Here is an 11858-nt window from a genome sequence, read left to right as displayed (position 1 = left end):
TTTATCATAAAATTACGTTATTTAATTAGATTCATTATTAAATCAAAAAATAAAATAAAATTCTAAAAATATTTTAGTTACATTACTTTTAAAATAAGCATTCTTAAGACAACTTTTCAACTCATTCAAATCTTTAAAAAATTAGATTCTATTTAGATATCTTCTAATCCCTTCAATTTTAAGGCATCTTAATCTCTATAAACAGTAATAGATAAATTAATCATTATTAAACAAGGTTTGGTTTGTAACCTACCATAAATATCAGTTTTCAGAAATTCATTTAAATGTAACAGCTTGCTAAAAAGAAAGCATCTAATCTCTCTCACCACTGCTCATTATTGAAACCATTAATCTACCTATAAGCAGCGAAAGTGGCATTTAACAAATTGCTTTGGTTTTGGGGTGGGAACTTAGATCCTTGGCCTTCCTCCTAGTTAAAACCCTGTGCCCATTTCCATTTGCAGCAGCATTAACTTTACCTCCCTTCTCCTTCTCCTTCTCTGGCTTCAATGGATTCATTCAAAAATGCGTGAATGTCTTGGACAAGCCTGTCAGCCAAGCTTCTGCTGAAAGCCTCACGAATGACCACACGCAGAAGGCTTATGTGCTGAGCATCTGCAGCCATATTATACGCAGGCACCACCCACTTAAACCTTCTCAGGTGTTCTGAAAGATCATGTTCATTGTACTTGAGCGTGTCCTTCAGACAGAAGGCAACTAGAGGTACACCCACCTCTTTTGACAGCATATTGAATCGCCCTGTTCTTATAAGGCTATCACGTAAGTATTTGGCATTTGTCCTGCAGTTTTCAATGATTCTCTTGTATCCCTGCACCAGTTTTACAGTTGGGCTTTTGTTAAATTGGTTCTTTCAAACATAAATTACTGTCTAATTAAATCATCTGGTTCTTATCTCGTAGCCAAGGCGAATGAGTTGGTAGTACTGAGCAATGACTTGACTTGCACCTGCATTCAATTTGGCCAAAATCAGATCCTCCCCTGAAGAATCAATCTTTCAATATTCTATATTTACCCTTTTCATTAAAGATTAGATACAATTAGTTTCTCCACAGTTTTCTAGATATTGGAGAATCTATAGAACCCAGTTAAAATTATATTTCTACTTTCCCTGTACCACAGATCCTAGTGGGTCTATAAAACAGAATATAAAATACTTAATTTCATTCTGAACCAAATCACCTACCTTTAGAGAAATTGAGTGTGAACGTTGGTTGATCAGCTCCAAGATAATTGATATGAAAAATAAGCTCCTCTGGAAGGTCTTGCTTGCCACGCCAAACAACCCATCCAATTCCAGCATAAACAAGTCCATATTTGTGCCCACTCACATTGATGCTCCTCACCAATGGCAGCCTGAAGTCCCACTCCAAATTTGGATACAGAAATGGTGCAATGAACCCACCACTTGCAGCATCAACATGTATTGGAGTGTCCCACCTAAACATTCACATAATCACATTCCTGAGAAATACTCAAATTACTTCAACTACAAGAAATTTTCTGGATAAATTTGGAAAATAACTAATTTGTGTTACTTCATACTTGTTTTTATTGTTCTTCTCCATCAAGAGGTCATTGAGCAGTTTCACATCCTCAAATTCGCCATTATAAGTAGACCCTAAAATGGCAGCAACACAAATGGTGTTTTCATCTACCAATTCCACAGCTTTTCGAGGGTCCATAACATAATAACCTTCTCTCAGCTTCACCTCTTTCAGTTCCACCTCAAAATACCGAGCAAACTTCTCCCAACAGACCTGCAAAACAATGCCAGAAACAACATCAATTACCATTACCAAAAACTGCAGAGACCAGCCAATTATTTTAAGATTACAGGAAAATAGAGTACAAAGAATTGGTTGAATTGGTTGTAAGTTGAAACCTGGACGTTGGCACCAGTAACAATATTGGGCTTGTCATAAGGCTTCCCTTGGGCTTTTCTCTTGTTCTGCCATTTGCGTTTGAATGCAAGGCCAGCGAGCATTATAGCCTCTGAAGATCCCACAGTCCCAACACCAATAGCTTGCTCTTTATCAGAAATGGGTGCATGGAACATTCGAGCTATTATATTCACACACCGGTTCTGAAATTCCAATTCACAAAACAAATTAAACACTATCCTATCTCCTCATCAATTCTATCTTCATAATCTTAATCCAAAGAGATTGATTTACAGCAAAGTATTTACAATAAACTTTCTTTTCTTAAAATACAAAGACAAAATTTAAAAGAGATCTACCAAGATGAAAATTCTAATGATTTTCTCCAAATCATTCATTAACTCCTTGCCATCAAAACGTAATTGTCAGATGTTAATTGATAGTCAAGCAAAATATATCCTTGTTGAATTGAAAATAAAGAATGATCTGAAGCTCAGTAGTGACAGGGTACTCATCCATATCAACATAGTTCTTATTGATAGCTTCCATTATGAGCTTACTACACTCAGGCTCCATCCATGTTGTGACAAAAGAGGCCAAATTAAGCCTCGGATTGCGATCAAGCATAAGCTCATCACTGATGATCTGATATGCAGCCTCCTTTGGAATATAAGAACATTCATAGAGCATCCTAATTGCATCATTGTCCTATGCATACTATGCATACTAAACACTTCTATATTATCATTCATACTTGTTTTGAATTCATTGAATTAGTTCGATGAAGGACTTGATTGCGGAGAACATGACCCTCGTTTAGAAAGTTTTAAAATAGTATCTATAGACACCAAAAATTGTCACTTGACAATTCTACTATCATCAATTAAATTCACATTGTTACTCCTAAATTTATTAAATAATTTTATATTTATTTAATTAATTGCCTTAATTTGTATTCATTTTCATTGTCTTAATTTGTCTTCATTTATTAAATCATTTGAACAAGTAAAAGTATAATTAATAAAAGCAATTTTTCTTCATTTTCATATAATATAATATCCAAATGAGGACTTTGCATGTATTTATCCCATCCATCACATTTCTCCAAAAATACTCTCATAAAATCTTATCTATCTATTTCTCCAAAAAGATCTTTGACCTTTGTCATATATCCCAAAAGGACTTGTGGTCTCCCAAAAAGTCCTTTTTTAATCTTTGACCATCATTTTTTGATAAAATCTTATCCACCAAATCTCTTTAATGGATGGATGTGCAACAATCATAGGGTGTTACTTGGTGGTCTATTATGGTTTCAAAGTTCTCATTTAATCTTAACCTTTGATCTCTAAATTCATTCTTGTTAATTGATCAACCCTTCAAAAAATGTGTAAATAACACCTTTTGTGAACTATTTTTATATGATCATTGGATATAAAGTAATGCTCCTTGAGTGAGGATCCAACATGACTATAATCCCACATCTCAATCTTGAGCATACTCACAATCATAGTGTGCAACTAGAGGTTTTTAAAGACTTCCATCAAGGTCTTTCAATTTGGGTGCAAATGGTCTCTAACTCAAACGAAAGTTCAATTGTGGATAAAGTAAAAACTTGATTCATTGTGTTTAAATCTTATTTTTATACTTTGTGCCCTCTTGTCCACATTTTGGCACATCAAGTGGGTCCATGTCCATAAACTAACATTTTATTGAAGTGTTTTAAGAATTTAAATTTATTTATTTTTGCTTTATTTTCACATCGTAAAACATAAAAAGTTATTTAAATCAACTAAATTAAAAACAACCATAAAGTAATAGTTTCATTTCCAATATTAATGTTTATTTGTTCAAGGGGTTGTGTTCTATTGGTTAAAGCATTGAGTTCTCATTGTGGAGATCAAAGTTCAAATCCCAAAGGGACATCTAATATGGAATTCAAAGTAGTGACTCTTAGTCTTCCACAGTTGGCTTCTAGGTGGTTTCTAATAGTGGATTCTAATTTGTGACTCTTGGTATTCCATAAATATTAGTGTCATGTAATGATCTCAAGTTGATGCTCATATGAACAAAATATTTGTAAACAATTTGAAATATAAAATATTAGTTTATTTTAGATTGAATTCTTCACTTAGACTCATCTGTATTACATTTATGAATATCTATCTCAAATGGTTGTCTCACTCTATTGGTTTTGTAGAGGGTTTTAGTAGTGTAATTACAATTAAGTTTATTTATGGCTTTAGAATAAACATTATTCTTGATTCATATTTTATAGGTTCTATTACAATTTAAATATAAACTTTTAAATTAATTATTCACTAGTTTATATGTAAGGAAGAAGAATTATAATGAGCTTAATAGTTATATCATTTGTCTATGTGACTCACTCATCCTCCGCCAATTGAAACTATAACAATTATCTATCACTCAAAGTAGTCTAAAAATGTCATGAAACAACTACTCACTAAGGGGAATGATAACATCACTATCATATCCCTCTAAAATATTTTCTAGTAATTTAATGATGGAGGCAATGACAAAAACCCTAGGTAGAGATGGAGATGAAATATCCTTCTACGCAAATGATAGCAATGGAGGTTTAGGGGATCAGTTTGTAGACACAAAGATGGTTTAGAGGGAGCAATGCTATTTGGAGGAGCTTAATGAAAAGCTCATCAATATTTGTTGGAAGCTCATTGCAAGAGAGGTAGATGTTGTAGATGGAGTGAAGCCAAACATGAGGTAGGGTTTGATGATGTTGAGGTCAATGCTACTTGGCTCCCCTTCTATTCTATTGGCAATGTAGACATCCTGTAAGGAAAGAAAAACATGGAAACGCCTTCCACAATGTTAAAAACCAAAGAGGAGAGGAGCAGAGATGAATTTCAATTTTAGATTATAGTCATTAAGATGCACATTTCTAGAATGACAAAGTAAACAATTTATTCATACAAGCACAAAGAAAACACATAATTTACATGGAAAAATCCTTACAGGTAAAAAACCCACCACCAAAGCCAATCTCTTGCATTACATTAAAAATTCAAGATTATGCTCTTAGGTGTACATTCATAGTCTCTGTTCAGACAACATACACATTCCAGATTGAATTACATCCACACAGATCACAGCCACAACTTTTTGCAACTCCGACATCCAATAGAACCACCATTCGATCACCTTCCAACATATGCAACCATTTCAACGGAAAATTTATATCTCTGCTCACAAACAGTTCATTTCAGTTTCCTCTTGGCTCCAACCATCAGACACTTCATACCTTCAAATTGCCTTTGTGAACTCTCATCAAATCACTTAGACTCCAACTTGGACCAATTATCGATAGACAACTTAGCAGGTCAACATGAGTCCATCGTGGTCCCACCACATTTCATAGCTTATCGGTAAGAGGATCACTTTCGACGGTGACTTAGAACTCTCTCATCGAACTTCAATGTCTTATCGAAATTAACTATATCGTACAAAAAATCCTCATGTCTTATCGACATGGTCTTAGGGACCAGGAGTATGTCTTCAACATCCTTATTGAAAAGTATTATCAAACCTTTAAGTCACACTAAAAACAACAGCTTATCGCCAAGACTCAACAATGTCTCAATGACATGGTCTTATCGGCAAAAGCATATAACTTCGGCTAGCTACTAAACGAGTCTTATCAAAAACATATGTTACACTGAAATATCCATTTTCGCTAAGACTCATCAAATGTCTTATTGATGTCATAGTTCATCGGCGAGAAACATGCCTCCAGTAAACTGCTCAAACTATCTCACCAAACACTAATGTTATATCAAAAATAGCTCTTCGCCCAAACTCAACAGAAGTCATACTGAAATGGTAACTCATCAGAGAAAAACATGGCTTCATCTACCGACTTGAATTGCCTTAGCAAACACCGAAGTTACCCCTAAATTCCTTCTTGTCGCCAAGACTTCAGCAAAGTCTCATCGACATGACCTTCATTAGCAAGAACCATAACTTCGACTAGCGGCTAGAAATGTCTTCCCAAAAGCGAGTCTCGCATCGAAATTCCTGACTTCACCCAGACCGAACAAATCTATATCGAAACAATCTCTTTCACCACGACTCGACGTAAGTCACACTGAAACATGAACTCATCAGAGGAAGACATGGCTTCGACCAACCACTAGAAGTGTCTCACTAAAAGCCAAATGTACACCGAAATCCCTTCTATGCTCGATGTCACCAAGACTCAACAAAGGTCACACTGAAACGATCTCTTTTGCCAAGACTATTTTAGTGTCACACTGAACTGCTCACACTAGGAACAAAATGCCATCTGACCAAGATTTAAACCAGTGAGTTTGAGAGACCAATTCTCAACACATCCCTCTCATGTATCTATGGCTAGAGGTGAAATAGAACACCCTCCAAAGGCTTGTCCTATCTGATTTTGATGGTGATGATGAATTGCTCTTGGATTTGTGGCAGGAGGTGTAGTTAAAGTCTTCTAGAGGTAAGTGTGTCCTCTAAAAAATTCACTCTTGTTGATCATTTCCTAGCTTTTTTAGGAATCTTTCTTAAGATGGGTTTTTTTTTCCTTCTGCCAAAGGTTTGATGTTGTAGGGGGAGAATGTTCCTCTTTACCATGAAGTTATCTTGTCTTTTGTTATTGCTATTTGTACAATGGTTCATGCAATGAATGTTGTGACCTCAGTGTCTAGTTTCAGTGGACATGTAGGCAAACCTCTAGTTCCTATTGTTGATCAAAATGAAGAGCTTTTGGTGTCTGTGTTCCAAGGATGGCTAGGGTAGGGGGTTCCAATATTTTTCCTCTATTGCTTCAATCAAGTATGAACTTGTGACTCCTACTATGTTGGAGCATCACCCAGATGTTGATAAGGTTGTTATTGATGATTTACTCCCTCGAGATCCCTCCCCTCGCCTAGATATGTTATAGGTGCGGAAAGAAGGGGATGTTTTTGTTCTTACTATCCTTGATGCATGGGTGGAATTTAAGCCTTTGAATACTTTCATTCTAATCTTAACAAGAGCTTCTTTGGCCATAGACCAAATTTTGAGTTTATTTGTATTTGGGATTCCAAATGCTAGCCTGATCTTGGTCCTTTTTATGTGACTTCCTTGATAAATGTTTTTTATATATTCTCCTCTGAATCTCTTGACAATAGCTCTACCATTCTTCAAGACATTCGTTGGTTTCTTGGTAAGGCCTTTCCTTGTCTAAAAAGATGGTCTATTTGTTTCTATGCTACCAATATTATTTTGGCTTCTATTTGGTTTCATCTTCCAAAGCTCACTTTAGAGTTTTAGGATTAAGGTATTATTTATGGAATTGTTGATGCTATTAGCCAATTTATTTTCATAAATGTTGTCACAAAATATAAAAACAAGCTTTCTTTATTCTAGATTTTGTGTTTGCATTAAAGTTGTTTATGAGTTTCCCAACAATGTTAAATTGCTCTTCAAGATTCAAGGTGTCTAGGAGAATATTCTTCATTATGAGCCCTCTTGGCTATATCACATCCATAACTTTGGACACTTCTTGTTATGATAATTTGTTCTTGGAAAGGTGGCTTCAAATGTTATCATGAAGCATGAGATGGGGCTAGTTAGCTCTAGGAATTTGGAGAAGGCTTTAGGTTCTACACACAAGGAACATGCTCATCTCAAAAGATCCTCTATTCAAAACCTTCTTTCAAAATGTCCCCATTTAACTTTTAATGGCAAGGAGTTGGAATCTAGTGGGAGATTCCACTTTGCTAGGGTTGATGTGATAAAATATTCCCCTTGTAAGGTCAATGAAAACTTGCAAATATCTTTGAGAGTTCTCTGACTAAGTTTGAAAATACTTGCAATTGTCATCATCCCCCTATTCAAAGGCCTTGGGTGAAGATAGGTTCAAACCACCTCAAGATTTTATTATTGGTTCTTGTTGTTCTCTTAGTCTTTAAGGGAATCTTCTAGTTTGATGCTTCAAGAAAAGGAATTTTCTATTTTTTTTTGTTGGCCCTTGTCTCTCCTCTCATGAGACATGATTTTTTCACCATTTAGGCTGTTGTATTCCAAATTTTAGCTCCAACAATCCTATATATATAGGCATGGGCCCTTCTTATGTTTACCTTGATCAAAATATCATTGTCATACCCCCTTAGGAAACCTCATTAATTTCCTTGCATGACTCCTAGCCCCATGTAATTTTAAGGGTATGTGCACAAAGATGGTGGTCAAAAAAGTGGACACCACCCAAAAAAAACATGGAAAAACAAGCAGTGCGTATGCGGTTTTAAAATTTGAATTCACCGCGTACGCGCTTAGGTTTGTTGTTCCCAAGCCTAGAGAAAGTAGTGTGCACGCGTTGCTTTAGGGAAAGTAGCGCGTACGTCCTACCTCTAAGAAAATGAGCATGTACGTGCTACTTATAGGAAAATGAGCGCGTACGCGCTAATAATCCCAAGAGAACCACGTGTGCAGCTGTCAAAAAAAAGTTTTTTAAAAAAAATTGGGTCTTATTTTCCCATGAATAGCGCATTTTTATTTTGTTTTTTCTTCATTTTCTCTCCTAAACCGCGAACAGGTGCTATATTTCTCCTCCGAACTATGGATCAAGGTTAGTTTTTGTTTATTTTTGTCTTTCTTTCCCATTTGTTCAATTTGTTTTACATTTTGAATTTAATTTCATTAATTTTGTTTAGGTTTTTTTATTTTTTGTTTCAAAAACCAGATTCTTCTAATCCACAACAAGAACAACCAAATGCACCTCCTAAAAACCCACAAGAACAACCAAATGCACCTCCTGAAAACCCACAAGATACACCCCCAATTCCTCCTTTTGACCGCACACCTGTGTTGTCCTCTATTCCAGCATGGCCAAAATCGTGAGGCAACCCTACAAAACTGGTCCGTTTCGTACCTTACAAACTTCGGGAGAGCTTGATCGACTCCATCAGTTAGCTCATTTAGTTTCTTGCTTTTCATTTTTAGTGTTTTCTAAGTTTTTCAATGTTTGTAGTTTTACCTACAGTTCGGACTTTAAAGTCTAAATTACAGGGTCTTTCTTTGTAAGTTATCTGCACATCGGACTTAAAAGTCCGATGTGCACATGTTTGATTTTAGGCCTGTAGTTCAGACTTTAAAGTCCGACCTGCAGGTAGTCTTCCTCTGCAGTTCGGAATTTAAAGTCCGAACTGCAAAGTGTTTGGCCAAAGAATGCATGTCGGACATTAAAGTCTGACTTGCATAGGTTTTCAGCTTGCATATCGGACTTTAAAGTTTGACATGCACTACGTGTTAGTCATTAATGCAACATTTATTGTTAATTATGGGGTTTTATTTAATTGATTTTGTGTTTCTTTTTCTTCATTACTGCTTGTGTTTTCCTCTTCTCTACGCGTCCTCCTCCGTTTTCGCTCGCTGCAACTCAGATTTGATTGCATCACCCTCGGATTTTTTGATCATTGTGGTGAAGAAGGTAGGGTTATGTGTTTTCTTTTCAGGTTTTTCCTTCTTGTTTATTTGCTTTTTCCTTTTTCTGCCTTGTTTTTTTTCCATTTTGTTTGTTTACTTGATGTGTCAAGAGGGCAATCGGACTTTAAACTATGATTGCCCTCCTCGTCTTCTCCTTCTCCAACCTACATGACAGGGTTTGAAACCCAATCTGGAGCTGGATGGAGACTTCTCTGCATATCGGACTTTAAAGTCCAATGTGTGGGCTGATAATCTTCGCATATGAGACTTTAAAGTTCGATATGCAAAGAAGTGAGGAATTTGATTGACACTTCGGACTTTAAAGTCTGACATGTCAATCAAGTGGTTTTTCCCCCAATCTGCACATCAGACTTTAAAGTTCGATGTGCTGGTTTTTCCAAAGGATTTTACCTTTGCACATTGGACTTTAAAGTCTGATGTGCTAATGATTTTCCCCGGATTGCACATCGGACTTTAAAGTCCGATGTGCTGATAACTTACCCTGAATTTGCACATCAGAATTTAAATTCTGATGTGCTAATTATGATGTTTATCCCTTGCACATCAGACTTTAAAGTCCGATGTGCAAATTTTGTTTTCAAAAGAGCATGTCGGACTATTTTTCCCCGACCTGTTGTTTTTGGCAGTTTTACTCCTAAGCCTGTTTTGAGTCTGTTTTTTCAATCCGATTGAGAAAAATTGATTTTGATGATGATGATAACTATCAAAAGAGCAAATCCTCAGTGTTGAATGTATTCATCGCGAATGTCAAAGCTCCCTCAAGATAAACCCGAGCCTTCCACTAGTCAATTGGAATCTTCTCAGGGTAAAAGCTCAACGAGAAAGATGAAGTACAAGTACGATAAGTACTTGAATATGTACCTAGAGAGTTCAGTGGACTCAAATATTAAGGAAATCAGAGATACTGAGATTGGACACGTCAGTATGCAAGAATTTATTGACCGAGTTGAGAAAGCTACTGCTCGCTTAACCAATCTGATCAAATCTGAGTTGCATAAATATGCATCCTTCCCAGTTGTAGCTCATGATCCAGAATTTGTACTTACAATAGCGGATCACTTTGATCCGAATACAAGACAGGTGAAGGACGTAGATCAAAATGTCATCATGACTATGGATAGTGTATTTTTCAATAGTGTCTTCAAAGGCTCTCTAGTTGAAGAGGTAGCTGAAATTTCTCAAGAGAGTGCTCAAGAGTACTATGAGAAAAATGAAGTTAAATGCAAGAAAGTGGTCAATACCGTGTACCTCTTTGCTTCAAGACATTCTACTACCTCACGATGGCCCGAGTCCTTCCATAGGAGTGACCTCAATGAGGAATACAATGACATGGTTACCATGTTGTCAAGAGTGAAGGGGATAAAAGACTCTCATTACTTTCAAACCTGGATGTGTTACTATATGAATATAATCAGGAAAGGGGTTGCAAGAATTGATTGGGGTGAAGAGATCAGTGATGCACTCTATGTTCAATTGAAGGAGGTCAAAGTAACACTAAAATTCTACATGACCTCATACCTAGTTTATGCAGTTGCTTCTATGAGGCAATATCCAGGGTTGTCTACCAAGGGTGATAGGAGATCGGTGCCTGTCTGAGAATATTATGATCAACTTACCATCAAGAATCAAGGTAGCCACTTCAGAAGGGTTAATGATGCCTTCTTTGATGTATGGAAGTGCATATTTGATAAGGGCCTGCAGAAGCAGAGATTATCGGAGGCTGCTTATAATAGGGTGTCTCATTTTGGATGTGTTTTCCTTCAATTTCCTACTTTCACTTACATCTGAATTGGATGTTTCTCAAGTGATCTTTTTATTCTACCTAGATTTCCTTCTGACAAGATCATTCTCATGGAGTTGTGTAGACAACTAATTTATGTGCTTGAAAAACAATCACAAGCACATAAGACTGGGTTGAAGTTCCCAAAGTCATTTGGCAGGTACTCAGTCCTAACCAACCCTAAAGCCAAGAACATGAAGGACAAAATTCAATGGAATACTATGCGAAGATTCAAGGCATGAAATAATTTTGACTTTCGTGGCATAAAGAACAAACTCAAGAGGAATTATACCCATGTCTATAGGTTTGAAGATGTTTGGGTAGACTGTCAGAATGAGGAGGATATAAGAAGGATGGATTTCAGTCATCTTACCTTGGAACAAACTGAAAACTTGAATTTAGCAAAGATCCCAATGACCATGGAAGACACAGTTGACATAATAGACCCTGTCTATTATGAGAAGAAGATTGTTGATTCTCCGCTTCCTCCCGTGCAATGGTCAAAGAAGGAAAGCAAATCTATCACTAAAAGGATTGCTTCCATCCTGGCAAACACCAATGCTTGGCTGATAAAGAAAAATCTTAGGATGAAGTAGCTTCCTACTAGTTCAAGGGATGATGATAATAGTGATGGCCCGGTCAGAAAGATGGCTACAACTGAGACAAGAACAAAGAGCAGGGAAGATCCA

General features: G+C 36.4%; 1 protein-coding gene across 1 annotated transcript in view; it reads right to left on the bottom strand.

Annotated features, from left to right (window-relative positions):
- Window positions 1–475: 475 nt before the first annotated feature.
- The window catches only part of LOC131028697 (glutamate decarboxylase-like), a 40691-nt gene continuing 29308 nt past the window's right edge, over window positions 476–11858 (bottom strand). Inside the window, exons 3-8 of the mRNA XM_059219398.1 lie at window positions 2393–2609; window positions 1904–2109; window positions 1564–1778; window positions 1205–1458; window positions 921–966; window positions 476–836 (exon numbers count right to left, since the gene is read on the bottom strand). Coding sequence (XP_059075381.1) covers window positions 476–836; window positions 921–966; window positions 1205–1458; window positions 1564–1778; window positions 1904–2109; window positions 2393–2609 — 1299 coding nt within the window. The remainder of the gene's footprint in view (window positions 837–920; window positions 967–1204; window positions 1459–1563; window positions 1779–1903; window positions 2110–2392; window positions 2610–11858) is intronic.

The sequence above is a fragment of the Cryptomeria japonica genome, chromosome 4, assembly GCF_030272615.1.
Source record: "Cryptomeria japonica chromosome 4, Sugi_1.0, whole genome shotgun sequence".
Classification (NCBI taxonomy): Eukaryota; Viridiplantae; Streptophyta; class Pinopsida; order Cupressales; family Cupressaceae; genus Cryptomeria; species Cryptomeria japonica.
The sequence above is the reverse complement of the archived record's forward strand: the minus strand, read 5'-3'. Positions and strand labels throughout refer to the sequence as shown.